Source organism: Nanorana parkeri, unplaced genomic scaffold (assembly GCF_000935625.1).
Source record: "Nanorana parkeri isolate BGI_ZX_2015 unplaced genomic scaffold, ASM93562v1 scaffold352, whole genome shotgun sequence".
Lineage (NCBI taxonomy): Eukaryota > Metazoa > Chordata > Amphibia > Anura > Dicroglossidae > Nanorana > Nanorana parkeri.
The window spans coordinates 141,405-155,452 of record NW_017306620.1 but is presented as its reverse complement, the minus strand read 5'-3'; the positions used below and the strand labels follow the sequence as shown (position 1 = coordinate 155,452).

Here is a 14,048-nt window from a genome sequence, read left to right as displayed (position 1 = left end):
ATTTATCAAGCAGTAATAGTGAGATTAATTCACAATGACTGCTTGATATAATAAAATAAAAATGTTCACAAGTTTTAAAAAAAATTAGTGAAAAGTGTAAAGAAAAAAAAGTGTAAAAAAATAAAGGACAAATAAATGAATGTATTTATTGCATTTTTTTTTTAGCTGTGCTGGTTTTGTAAAAAATACTACAAATCAAAACTGAAATTTTTTTTTTTTAAACCGTTTTTTTCCTCCCTTTTTTTTGTATATTTTTATTTGTCCTAAGTGAGGCGTTAGGGCTACATATTTATATCACATATGTGTGTCTATCTGTCCTCTAAAAAACTATATATAATATGTGTGGGTGCACTTTGTAAGAAAGTATATTCACACAGCAAAAATGTCAAACGTGTGTCAGTCATTTACGAACAGAAACTAAAAACAAGCTCAGTCATGAAGGGGTTAAAGGAGAACTATGAGGTGAGTGCTTTTCACTCACCTCATAGTTCTAGCCGCCCTGTGACAATGAGACTGTAACAGGTTGGCTCAGTAGATCGGGAGGTGAGCGAACACATACCGGCGTTCGCTCACCTCTCGATCCTGTCACAGCTCTCTGCCGTGACAGGGGAGGGGCTGGATTCCCAACTCCCCGATCCGCTAGCGCTGACTGGCGGATCGGACGGGGGAGGGGGCAGGTACAGCTGGCTCTGCAGAGCCAGCTGGGCGGATCCAGACATAATTGTCAGGATCTGCTTCAGCTGCGGCGTCTCAGTATACCAAGAGCAGTAGCTCGCGGTATACTGAGCTTAGGGTGACGGGAGGATGCTAGTTTGTGTCCTCCCGTTACCCTAAGGAGAACTATGGGGAAAAGTCCTAACCCTATAGTTCTCCTTTAAATTAAAGTTCTTCATAATCCTAAATAAATTAGCATAAAATCATTATTCTATTGTTTTTTTTGTACCTGTCCCTTTAAGAAAAAGTATCTGTAATTGGTATCGACAAGTACATGAGGGGGCAGTACTTGTATTTGGTCTTAAAGTGGTATCGGGACATCCCTAGTTTAAACTATTAGGAGTGGTTTGCTCTCTGTGCCCCACTTGGGAGATTTTCCTTCACTTACTTTCCTGGAGACAACTTAATATGAGAGGAAAGCTCACCAAAGTGAAGGTAATTCCCATCTTAGACAATTGTCACTGGAGCAGTTGTCCCCATTGGATGATTATCCCTTACCTTTTTGTTCTGGTGATTTCCCCCCCACTTTCTCCTTTGCTGATAATGGTCACCAAGACAAATGGAGACGTGAATCACCCTAGCAAGTACACAGACCACAAGAAAATAAGGGGTTAATAGTCTAGACATAAATTTATTCCATTGCAGGAGCAAGTAGAAGACTAAATAGCCAACATGTTTCAGGAGTCATAACTTGTTGAACATTTTGCCCCTTTTTTTTTTTTTTCAACCACTATTTTGTAACTCTAATAAAGACTTACCAGTAACTAATGTAATTTAATGTATTTTATATTTATATAACCATCATTTTACCAATAAATTACCCCAAAACACTGCTAAAAAGCAATTTTATAAAAAAAAAAAAACATCAAAAGCAACCAAAAACATTGTGTCCATTTCAATTCATAAATTCCATTAAAACGTGCCATCCAACTGTGTCTTTATATAATCCTGATGTGCTGCACACAAAACAAACTTGTTGATTGTGGTGCAAATGATTCCAATTTAAATCCCGTGCTTCTATGTGCACACTCCACACTCGCCAGAGGCAATGGACCATATGTTAAATGGTAAAATAGCGCTCAATCATATCCTTAATACATGTTCCAATAAACAATCTTTCCTCCAGGCATCAGTAGCTCTCAGAAAAAATAAGAATAGTGCAAAACATAAAATCCTTAAACAGCTTTATTTAAAACCAGATATAAAAACTTGCATCAAGAACAAAGGAGCATATCTCCCAAAAACCTGAAAGTTGTGATTCTTTCGTCCTCCGCACCGGTCTCCTCTATTAGTTCCTCTGCTCACCCGCCGTCTAATTACAGCAACCCGCCGTCTGTCCGTTTTTTTCACAACGGGCGGACGGCAAACGGTTAAACAGTCAAGGCCAAAAATATTGACACCCCTGCATTTCTGTTAGATAATGTACCACTTCGTACAGAAAATTGTTGCAATTACAACGCAAGACTACCATTTTTTGGAGTTTTTTTGTGTGGAACGTGTCAGATTTGGCTTCTTTTGTTCACACTAATTTCACAGGCACGTGCAGTTTTAAAGCTTGACGTGTTTGGTGTCTATTTACCCGACGTCACCCCGTCTTTTTTATATTTTACCAAAAATTTGGGTAATAATGTTACATAGCGTAGGGAAAACCAGGTTTTGTTTTGGTTTTTTTTTTCGAAATTTTCAGTACTTTTTTTTTTTCAGAGCCCCGGTGAGACCCTACAAAGCCCTGCTTTAACCAGGGCTCTGTAGGGTCTCACCAGAGCTATGTGGGGGTCTTGCCAGCCTGGTTAGAGCCCTGGTGAGATCCCACACTGCCCTGGTTAAACCCAGGCTCTGTAGGCCCTGGCAAGACCCCACGGAGCCCTGGCAAGACCTCTCACCAGGGTAGCAGGGCTCTGTGGGGTCTAACCAACTTTGTTAGACCCCACAGACAGCTGTTGAGTCCCCACAGAGCCCTGGTTGAACCAGGGCTCTCTAGTGTCTCCACAGGGCTGTCACCATTGCTGTAGCCTGTGAAGGCTGCCTCGCCCCAGGACTGTGCAGGTAGCTTTATAATAAATCTCTCGTTCATTTATTATAAATGCTCATTCACATTACCTAAAAAAGCACCCTTAGCACTGCACATTCATTATATACATCTTTTGGCCTCAGTGTCTTTAGTGCAGCAGCTTTAATATTTGTTACTCATATCTCCCATTGTTCCATAAGCGCAGATTTTACATGATATTTTAGCTTGTAGACATTGTCCACACATTCGATGCAATCATGAACCATGAGACTCACCGGCCCAAGTGATTCCGTCAGGTAACGAAGGGAAGGGGGGAGTCCGGTGAGGTCATGGACATTGACGTCGCCAGACTCCTCCCTCCTTCCCTTCATTAGCCGACAGAGCCACTTGGGGAAGGGGGGAGGAGTCCGGTGACGTAGTTGTCCGTGACGTCACCGGATCTCCGACGGAAGCCGGCGGAGAGGTGAGTACCGATCAAAAGAATTTTGATCGATCAAAAAAATTAACGATTAATCGAGGGATTAATCGTTAATTTCCGCAGCCCTACTTTTTTTCATTTATATAGTAAAAAAATAAAACCCCCAGTGGTGATTAAATACCACCAAAAGAAATCTCCATCTGTCCCCAAAAATGATAAACATTTAATTTCAGTACAGCGTTGCATGACAGAATAAATGTTAAAGTACCGCAGCTCTGAATACTGTAAAATGGCCTGGCCAGAGTTTTCTTTTGTGTGAAGCACACCGGGATTATATAAAGATTCGAGTTGGATTGCACATTTTAATGGAAGATTTCTTATGAATTGAATGGACACTGGACGTTTCTGGTTTCTTTTATGTATTTGGTTTTTTTTTAGATTGCTTTTTAGCACAGTGTTTTTGGGTAATTTATGATGGAGGGTGATTTTATTCACTTTTACACTTGCTGCTTAACACTTTATTAGGATTTCAGGTAGTGGTAAGAGCGCAGATTGATTGGAAAATAGATACTTTTACCAATATTAAATTGTTACTATGCTTTTTTTCCTGCTCTTTAGGGTGACCCGGAACCTTCCATCTCGCTGTCATACCTTATCCCTACCTGAGTGCTTTCGCACTTTTGTCCAGGCAGTGTTTTATGTGGGCAAAGGAAAGCGAGCGCGTCCATATTGCCATCTGTATGAGTCTCTGACACACCATAAGGGTAACAACAAACCGGTACTGAAAGTATTTTCCTGCTATATTAAAAATACCTTTAAACAAAGCATTATCCTTAGTTATTAAGAGCTTCCAACCTCAAGAGCACAGTATGTTTTATATGAAAAAAGTCACACATACAGTGTACTTACTATGAGATCGTGTAAGATATTATGGATTATGAATGGGAGAGAAAAAGGAAGGGCTTGCACAACAGATGGGAGCAGTTAGGAGGAAAATATTCAGTCAGCAGAAGTGATGTTTCCCTAATCATCTTCCAGGACAGCAACCTGAGAGATGATTGGTTCCACCTTCTACAGGAAACACAATTAGTAAAACAGTCAAAAGCCCCTCCCCTTCCCCTCGTACCTCAGTTTATATTGTGTTTCCTACCATTCAGGACCACGTCACATTTGTTCTTTTCTTCCTGACCGGTTGCCCTTGAGGTCACGGGTCCCACTCTGCAGCTCTGCTGTTAAAGGTGTATTTCATTCCCTTTGGCCTTGCTGTAGAGCGGTGGGGATTTTTTCCCCTATATTCAAACAAGCCACGATCTGGTTCATTTCCTCCCTAAAGGAACCACTCCTGAGGTCCCCAGGCCTGTGGCCACGTCCTGCTTTCCTTTGGTTGATGCAGGGGAGCTTGTAGCGTGGCTCCGGAGCGGCGTCTGTCATGCTGGAGCGGCGTTTCAAGCAGGCAGTGGACTGAGAGGTTCTTTCGGTGCGTTCCAAGCCTCGACTTTGAACGTGTGACGTCATTTCCGGTCGCAGCCGATTACCTCACTTCCTCTGCGCTCTCTGCTGTTTGGTGTGTTGGAGGCTGCTGAAGCTGTGGAGCCCAGATACCAGGACAGACTGGGGGAAAGACCGCCAGCGCTAACCGATTGGGGAGGATGGCAAGCCGGCGGTGACTGCCCCCAAGGCTAAAGGGGTGAGTGAGGCTGCTTGTTTTTGCCTGTTTGCACTAATACCTGGGACACTTTGTGGTTTATGCAGTGGGGTATTGTACACTTATCTGATTTTTATTTTGCTATGCAGGATTCTTCAGAAAAAGTGTCTCCTCAATGTTCTGTTCCACCGCCTGCCCCAGCTATTAAACTAGCTAAGAAATGCTGCGGCTGCTGCAATTTAAAGCTTCCCTCTGGTTATTCTAAGCCACTTTGTGATTTATGACTTCAGAAATTGTTAGCCTCTGAATCTACTAGTCTTTTATGAAGGGTTTTTCAAGATTGCATGAAAACAGAGATGGTGGCTACAGTTCAATTTTTAAGAGTGCCATAGCTGATATGTTGCCTTCCACATCTAGTGCACCTATGTTGACAGGTTCCAGTATTCCTAGTACGTCAGGGGTACTACAGAAACCAGTTTCTTTCACTGACGTTTTGGATAGAGCAGAGTCAGATTCTGAGTCTGGGTCAGAGAGTTCTCTGGAGGAGGGCGAAACCATTGAGGAGTCTGAGTCTCGCCCGTCTAGGTATCCGTTTCCTTTTAGATGATATGGGTTACTTGCTGCAGGTCATATACACTACTGAGCAGATCCCCCCTAAAAATTTGTCTGTACAAGAGAGAGTTTATAGGGGCTTAGTAGAACCTAAGGGAAGAGTTTTTCCCATGCATCAATCTTTAAAGGATTTAATAGCGGGGGAATTGAAGGATCCAGAGAGAAAATTCATAGCTTTCAGATCCTGGAAAAGGAGGTTTCCTTTTAGTAGAGAAGAAGAAAGGTGTTTGAAATGCCCAAAATGAAATGCTTCTTTGGCGCAAGTTTCTAAGACGGCTGACCTTTCTTTTGAGGATGCAGGTGCCATAAAGGATCAAATGGATAGGAAGGCAGAGGCAATGTTGCGCAGGGCTTGGGATGCCAATGCTGCTTCAATGGCCCCAGGGGGTGGCTGCCACATGTGTTGCGAGGCATATGGATCTATGGCTAGAAAGAGTCTCACCCCATATATCCCAGGGTGCTCCTTCAGATCAAATTCTAGAGTCTATCAGTTTTAAGTAGAGCAGTAGCTTATCTTGCAGATGCTTCTGCAGAGTCAGTTCGAGCAGGCGCAAGATTTGCTCAACTCAGCCAGATGAGCTATCTGGCTGAAATTCTGGCAAGGTGACTTAACCTCTAAATCTAGACTGTGTGGTCTCCCTTTTTTGGGAGGTTATATGTTTGGTTCTGGATTAGATGAGCTCTTGATCAGATACTCCTGAAAAAGAGCTCATCTTTTGCCCCTCCCCCCACAGTATCAGGGAAAGCAAACTAATAAGCCCAAGGCCCAGCGGAGAACCTGGCCCTTTAATAAAAATAACGTTAAGGGAGGCCTGCTTTTTCCCAGCCACCCCTAACAAGGATTCTAAATGACGCCAGCCCGAAGGTGGGCGGAAGCCTTTCCCTGTTTGTGACACAATGGGAGAGTATTTCAAAAAGTCTATACGTTTTAGATCTCCTAGAAAGGGGGTATCGCCTAGAGCTTTTATCTTTTCCCCCACAATCTTTTTTTCCTAACAAACTTTTCAAAGGATCACCTAAAGGCCCAAGCCCTAGAGGAGTGTATCCATACTCTAGCTTCACAAAACGTCATTGTACCGGTCCCGGGAGAGCAGCAGTTTCGGGGGTTTTACTCCCCATGTATTTCTGGTTCCAAAACCAGGAGGAAGGTTCAGGATAAATCTGAAGAAGTTAAACAAGTTTCTAGTGTTCAAGCAAGTTCGTATGGAAAGCATTTACTCAGTACGAAAGAGGCTTCAGATTTCAGTATTTATGATCACCCTGGACCTAAAGGATGCATACCTACATGTACCTAATATGTCTGGAACACCAGATAAACCTTCGGTTTGCTGTGGACACAGGGCAGTAATGCATTGGCAGTTTCGAGCCCTCGCCTTTGGTCTGTCGGCCGCCCCAAGAAGTTTCTCCAAACGTTTTGGCGGAGCCAGTGTCTTTTTTTTTTTGCGCCAACAAGGCCCCTATTCCTGATTCCATACCTACACAATATCCTTATTTATACCCACTCACAGGAAGAAGTATTATCAAGTCTGAAAAAAGTACGGGGCCTATTAGAATTCCTGGGGTGGCTAGTGAACTGGGAAAATTCCTGTTTAACCCGAAACTGAGTCAATTGTGTTTTTGGGATACATAACTCATCCTGTATCTCGGATACTTTTTTTTTGCAGAGGAAAAAGTCCTCAAGATTCTGGAGCTGACGCAATCTGTAAGCCAGGCAATTTTCTTGACACTAAGAGAGGTCATGAGGTTGTTGGGTATAATGATCTCATCCATCCCAGCACTGGATTGGGCCCAGTTTCGTATGAGACCCCTGCAGATGTTTCTGTTATCCCAATGGGACATAGTATTTGAGGCTGAATAAAGACATAAGTCCATCAAGTTCAACCTATTGCTGATGTGTGCGTATGCACACACCCACACATACACACACAGGCTCTTGTATCAGTTAATTCTTAAGTGTACCTAAATGATTCCACATTCTTAGCTGAGATCACTGCCTCTAACAGCGAGTTCCAGACCCTAAACGCTCTAAATGTGAAGAACCCCCTTCGCCCCTTGTGCTGGAATTTCTTTACCACCAATTTTAGGTGGTGGCCTCTAGTCTTTATTACGGAGTTAATTGTAAAGAGTTTGTTGCTAATGTTGCTGTCACCATTGAACAATTTGTACATGAAAACCATGTCCCCCCTTAATCTCCTTACTTCCAACGTGAACATGTTTTAAATTTAGTAGTCGTGTCTCATAGCTCTGGTCCTCCATTCCCCTAATTAGTTTGGTTGCCCTCCGCTGGACTCTTTCAAGCTCAAGGACGTCCTTTCTGTGGACTGGTGACCAAAACTGGACCGCATACTCCAGATGAGGCCGAACCAGTGATCTATAAAGTGGCACAATTATAGATTTGTCTCTGCAATAAATCCCCTTCTTAATACAGGACAGGACTCTACTTGCTTTGTTTACTGCAGCCTGGCACTGCAAGCTACCATTCGGTTTGTGGTCTACAATGACTCCCAAATCTTTTTCTATTTCTGACTTCCCTAGTGGCATACCCATGATTGTATAGCCCATTTGCTTATTTTTAATCCCAAAGTGCATTACTTTACATTTATCAACGTTAAACCTCATCTGCCATATATTAGCCCACTCCCCTATTTTATCCAGGTCCTCCTGTAATGTTAAACGGTCTAGGTCCGTTTCTATTACCCTCCCGATTTTGATATCATCAGCAAACACTGAAACATTGCTATTCACACCCTCCCCGATGTCGTTAATAAATAGGGTGAACAGCATGGGGCCTAGCACAGAACCCTGAGGCACACCGCTCATGACACTAGCCCATTCTGAAAAAGCTGCCATTAATAGATACTCTTTGTACCCGTTCCTGTAGCCAGTACTCTATCCACATACACACCATTCCATCTATGCCAATGGATCTTAGCTTGTATAACAAGCGTTTGTGTGGCACCGTATCAAAAGCCTTCGAGAAATCCAGATATACCACATCCACCGGCCTCCCTCCATCCACATTTCTACTTACCCCCTCGTAAAAAGTTAGCAGGTTAGTCTGGCAGGAACGGTCTTTCCTGAACCCATGCTGATTGTCATTGACTATGCCATTATCCTGAACAAATTCTACCTTAATCATTCCCTCCAACACTTTACATACCACTGATGTAAGACTAACTGGTCTGTAGTTCCCCGGTTGGCATCTTGCCCTCCTCCAGTCACTTGGAACTCTACCAGTCATTAAAGAGTCCTTTAAAAATGAGGAATAATGGTTTTGTTATAACCTGGCTTAGTTCTTTAAGTACTTTGGGGTGCAGGTTATCTGGTCCCACTGCTTTATTTGCATTAAGTTTTGCAAGTCTTTGTAGTATCTGGGTTTCCGTCAACCACTGAGGTATATTTTGTGCTGAACTATGTGTTTTTATCATGTACATTAAACCCGTCTTTTTTCCTGAGTGTATACCGAGGAGAAAAACGTGTTCAGCGCCTCGGCCCTCTCCTTGTAATTTGTGACTATCCTCCCGTTTTCGTCCTTTATCCTCCATCTTATATTTTATAAATGCCGCTCTTTTGTCCTTGATGTGCTGTTTTACAGTTTTATTTAGCCATACAGGCTTATGTTTCGATCTTTTACTTTTGTTACCCAACAGTATACACTTGGCAATAGCAATATATAATGTGTTCTTAAAACAGTCCCACATTTGGTCCAAGTTCAGGTTGTGGAATAAGTTTTCCCACTTGATGTCCCCCACTAGGTGGCGTAGTTTAGAGGGATTTATTTGCCACCAAAGAAAATTTAAAGATTCAGGGGTTCTTCTCTTGGCTCCAGGGGAGTGGATGCGCTGGCATAGGACTGGACTTTCAGCCTGGATTATGCGTTCCTTCCTCTGGTCCTGATTCCTCAGGTGTTGCAGAAGTTGGGAATATCTGCATGCATTGGCATTCTGTTGACACCCGTTTGGCCCAAAAGAACATGGTTCTCACAGCTGCTAGCAAGATCTATCCAGACTCCGTGGTCCCTTCCAGCAAGGAAGGATCTTCTTCAGGGCCCAATCTTGCATCCAAACCTGAGTTTTTTTGTGCTTGACGGCCTGGCTCTTGAGAGGAGGACCTTGAGGGGGAAGGGTTGTTCTGAAAAGGTAATCAACACTATTTTATCTAGTAGAAAATTAGCCACTAGAAAAATTTATGGAAAGATCTGGAAGGTGTTTTCCAGTTGGTATAAGGACAGGATTGTTGCTTCCCCTCCAATACCCATTGTTTTGGATTTCCTACAAGAAGGGGTTGAAAAAGGATTAGCCCTCAGTACCCTTAGGGTACAGATGTCAGCCCTTTCTGTATTTTTGGAGTGTAGATTGCTGGAAGAGCCTCTAGTTAAAAGGTTTTTGTTGGCAGCAGAACATTCTTGCCCTGTTCAATCAAAGGTATTCCCTTCCTGGGATTTATCTTTGATACTTGCTGGTTTGACCAAATCTCTATTTGAACCTGTCTCGGGGGCTCTTATTAAATGGCTGTCGCTTAAGATGGTATTTCTTTTTGCAATCACCTCAGCCAGTAGAGTAGGAGACCTTCAGGCCCTATGGATCAAGGACCCATACTTAACTATTCTCCCAGACAGAGTAATTTTGAGACCAGATCCTCTGTATCTTCCAAAAGTATTATCCCAGGTTTCATAGGTCTCAGGAAATTGTCTTGCCATTGTTTTGTGATGACCCAAAAGATCAGAGGGAGATGATATTTCACTCTATATGTTAGACGGTGTCTCATTGAATACTTGGAGGCAACCAGGCTTTTCAGAAAGTCTAGCCATTTGTTAGTTTTGTTTTTTGGTCCCAAGAAAAGGGTTGCAGGCCTCTAAGCCATCTATAGCCAGGTGGCTCAGACAGGTCATTGGCTGGATTTATAGGTCTGAGGGAAAAGATTTACCTCTTTCAGTTAGAGCCCATTAAACCAGGTCATTATCCACTTCCTGGGCAGAAAGAGCTGGGGCATCGGTGGAACAGATCTGCAGGGCCGCTATCTGGTCAAAGCAGGACACTTTCGTCAAACACTACAGAATTGAAGTCTTGTCCCAGCAAGATCAGGCCTTTAGGAGAAAGGTGCTTCAAACAATTGTCCCGCCCTAAAGAGGTTGACTTGTATTTTATGTACTTGTTTATCCTCTCAGGTTGCTGTCCTGGAAGCTAATTAGGGAAATGTTCCGTTAGACTTACCGGTAACGGTATTTCTAGGAATCTTCCAGGACAGCAAGCCTACTTCCCACCCGGAATAATATATAGAATGTGATTTGTTGTCGGTGTGTCCCCTCATTTACTGGTGGTGGTAGTCTACTTTTCTCAACTGAGGTACGAAGGGAAGGGGCTTTTAACTGTTTTACTAATTGTGTTTCCTGTAGAAGGGGGAACCAATCATCTCCTCAGGTTGCTGTCCTGGAAGATTCCTAGAAACACTGTAGTCCTCTCCAGCTATTTAGTTCTGCTGTACAATGTTTTCTGTGTTTTTTTTTTTTTCCCAGTGCAATGAAGTTCAATATGTCACCAGCACACCAAGAATCTGTGTCCTAAACACCTTTTATTGATGTTTGAGCATTTTGTCAAGAAAATAGCAATGTTTTGGGGCTAGGCAGGGTCCCTTCATCAGGCATAATTGGACAAGTGCAATAACACATAACCTTATATACCCACAATAAACTCACAAATAACCAGTGAAACAAAATGTAAAAACTCCAGCCCTACTTCCCCGGACATCACAGTAAAGCTAACTGACATGTAAACAATTAGAAGATCATGACCTCAGGGGAGGTCGGGGCTGGAATGTTTAAAAAATGTTTTCACTCGTGATTTGTGAGTTTATTGTGGGTATAGAAGGTTATGTGTTATTGTACTACTGTTATATTATGCCTGATGAAGGGACCCTGTGCGCTCCCCGTAACATTGCTGTTTTCTTGCCAAAATGCTAAAATGTAAATAAAGGCATTTTGGACACAGACCCTTTTTGTGCTGATGACATATTGTACGGCTTGTGTTTAGACGGCATCATCCACTGTCACATCGGCACCCATTTTACCAGGGTATACGGAGTAAGGAGTGCGGTGCGATACCTACAGAACTTTCCCAGTGCAATGGACACCCAAATGGTGGCCATCACCTAGAGTCTTAAGAGATCAATTTGACCTATAATTTCCAGCTATAATCCCATTGTACAACCCTTTCTGTGTGTGTATTTAATGCTTGCTGTCCCTTGCTTTCGTACCCTCACAAAAAAAATATTGGCTGGAGGTCAGCACAAGATAGTTTGACCTCTAGTGTGTGGGTATATAAGCCTGCCCCTTTATTCCTTGGTATGAACTGTCTTGGTGGGGCGAGGAAGTCAGGAAAAGTCAATTATGTTTGAGTTGCCAGAATCTTGCCTAGGTACCGTGTTCCTTAGGTTGCTCAAATACAAATATCATACTCTGTAGTATTTTCCTTGGTAAAATCAGGGTTACAAACCTTTTGCAATTCAAAGTCTGTCCTTACTGAGTACTGGAGTTGGTTAATATTTACTCCCTCTACATACCGTGTTTCCCCGAAAGTAAGACCTACCCCGAAAATAAGACCTATCGCTATCTTCAGGGATTTCTGTAATATAAGACCCATCACCGAAAATAAGACCTAGTTCGGCGGTAGGGGGCGCACATGTACATGCATCCAAGCAGCCAGCAAGGGGTCTGTTGGAGTGTAAAAATCAATGATACCGGTATGTGCAGCTTGTCTCCTGTCTGCAAGATCGCAAAAAACCTTCTGGCCGCCGAAGCTCCTTCCCTCTCTCACCCCCTCCTGTCGGCCGGTATGCAAGATCTCAAACGTTCTGGCCGCCGCAGCTCCTTCATTCTCTCATCCCCTCCTGTCGGCCCGTCTGCCTGCCGGTCCTCGGCTTTTAGGAAATTAGAGCTGCCTACGTTTCCCAGCAGGCACAGCGGCATGGCCAGTGAGGTCAAAGCTGAGGTGATCTGATTGGCTCCCTGGACGGCATTACAGAGCTCCAGACAGCTGCAGCCAGGTACCGTACTGTGACAGTCACAGTACCATTCTTTCACTCCAATTCTCAGTACATTACATACCGGTATCTCTGCTCTGTGTGACAGCAGTGTGCCTCAGCATATTTTATCATCTTCAATTAATTAAAGATGTTTTATAAAACAGCTTTATCTCTACCGTATTATTTAAATTATGGTAAAAAAAAAAAAGTATGTGAGGGGATCCTCAATGGGGAAAGTATGCAGTCTAAAATGTCCCCATTGAGCATCCCCTCACATACTTTTTTTTTAACTATAATTTAAATAATAGAGATAAAACTGTTTTATAAAACATCTCTAATTAATTGAAGATGATAAAATATGCTGTGGAGGCTGAGGCACACTGCTGTCACACAGAGCAGAGATACTGGTATGTAATGTACTGTATCATACAGTACTGGAGAAGGGGAAAAAAATAAGACATCCCCTGAAAATAAGACCTAGTGTGGTTTTTTTTTGGGAAAAAAATATATAAGACAGTGTCTTATTTTCGGGGAAACACGGTAAGTGCTGTAATAGATGCTAGTGTACACACCTGGTATACCTGGAGATGAGGACTTACTAGACTGAAGCAAACAGCAAAACTGTCCAGAAAATCGTGATCGCTTTTGTTTTCAAATAGTTAACATATGTTTTCTGTCGATTTCAGCCTTGTTCTAAAGTACAGCATATTTTAGACATCTGGAGAACAGGTCAGGGTGTGCTGTCCCTTCATTGTTTCCAGAACACAATCCCAGTAGAGGCGTACACAAGAGAAGCCTGCATGGTGGATGCAATTGGTAAGTATTCAAGCATATTTCTGTGTGTATGATTATATTTTGTGTGTGTGTATGATTATATATATCTATCGATCTATATGTATCGATAGATAGATAGATAGATAGATATATTATGGCCAGATTATTATGACCACCTGACGTTTGTAGGCAAATTAGCTATAATTTTGCGCTGAAGTTGCTGGAGGGCCAGACCATTATAAATAGGGAAGCAGGTTGTTTACCACGACAGTAGAAGTTCTTTTTTTCTGAAGATATGGGTAAACAACGCGATTTAACAGCCTTTGAACGTGAGATGATTGTTGGCGCTCGGAGCCATGCAGGGAGTATCAGCAAAACAGCAGAATTCGTTAAATGTTCAAGAGCAGCTGTTGTTAAAGTGTTTAACCCTTTCGCTGCCAAGCCCTCCGGAACATTTTTCAAATCAGCTGGCCAAGCCATTTTTGAATTGTCTGCAATTTTTTCCTATTGATTTGATTTTCAACTGCTGCGTTGCTAGCGTTTGTAAAAGACCCCCCAAACCATATATTTTCTGAAAGCGCAGGCCCGGTAGAATAAAAAGATGGTGATACTAAATTTGTAGGCCCTGCGATAATTGCGCAAATGTTTCTCAAATTAATATTAAACCGATAAAAATACACAATTCAATTGTTAAAACACACCAAAATCAGTATCCGTGCACAAAAAAAAATATTTTTTGACTAAATCTAAAAGATAAAACTGTATTGAGTTAATAAATAACAAATATTAGCAAATTTGTAATTGCGCCTTTTTGCGAAAAGGTAAAAAAATGAAGGTATGCAAAACTGTAAATA

At 42.5% G+C, this 14,048-nt stretch overlaps 1 protein-coding gene across 1 annotated transcript in view; it reads left to right on the top strand.

The window, feature by feature from the left end:
* Positions 1-14,048, top strand: part of ANKLE1 (ankyrin repeat and LEM domain containing 1) — a 67,710-nt gene that overhangs the window by 36,060 nt on the left and 17,602 nt on the right. The window contains exons 9-10 of the mRNA XM_018558656.1: positions 3,762-3,930; positions 13,107-13,236. Coding sequence (XP_018414158.1) covers positions 3,762-3,930; positions 13,107-13,236 — 299 coding nt within the window. The remainder of the gene's footprint in view (positions 1-3,761; positions 3,931-13,106; positions 13,237-14,048) is intronic.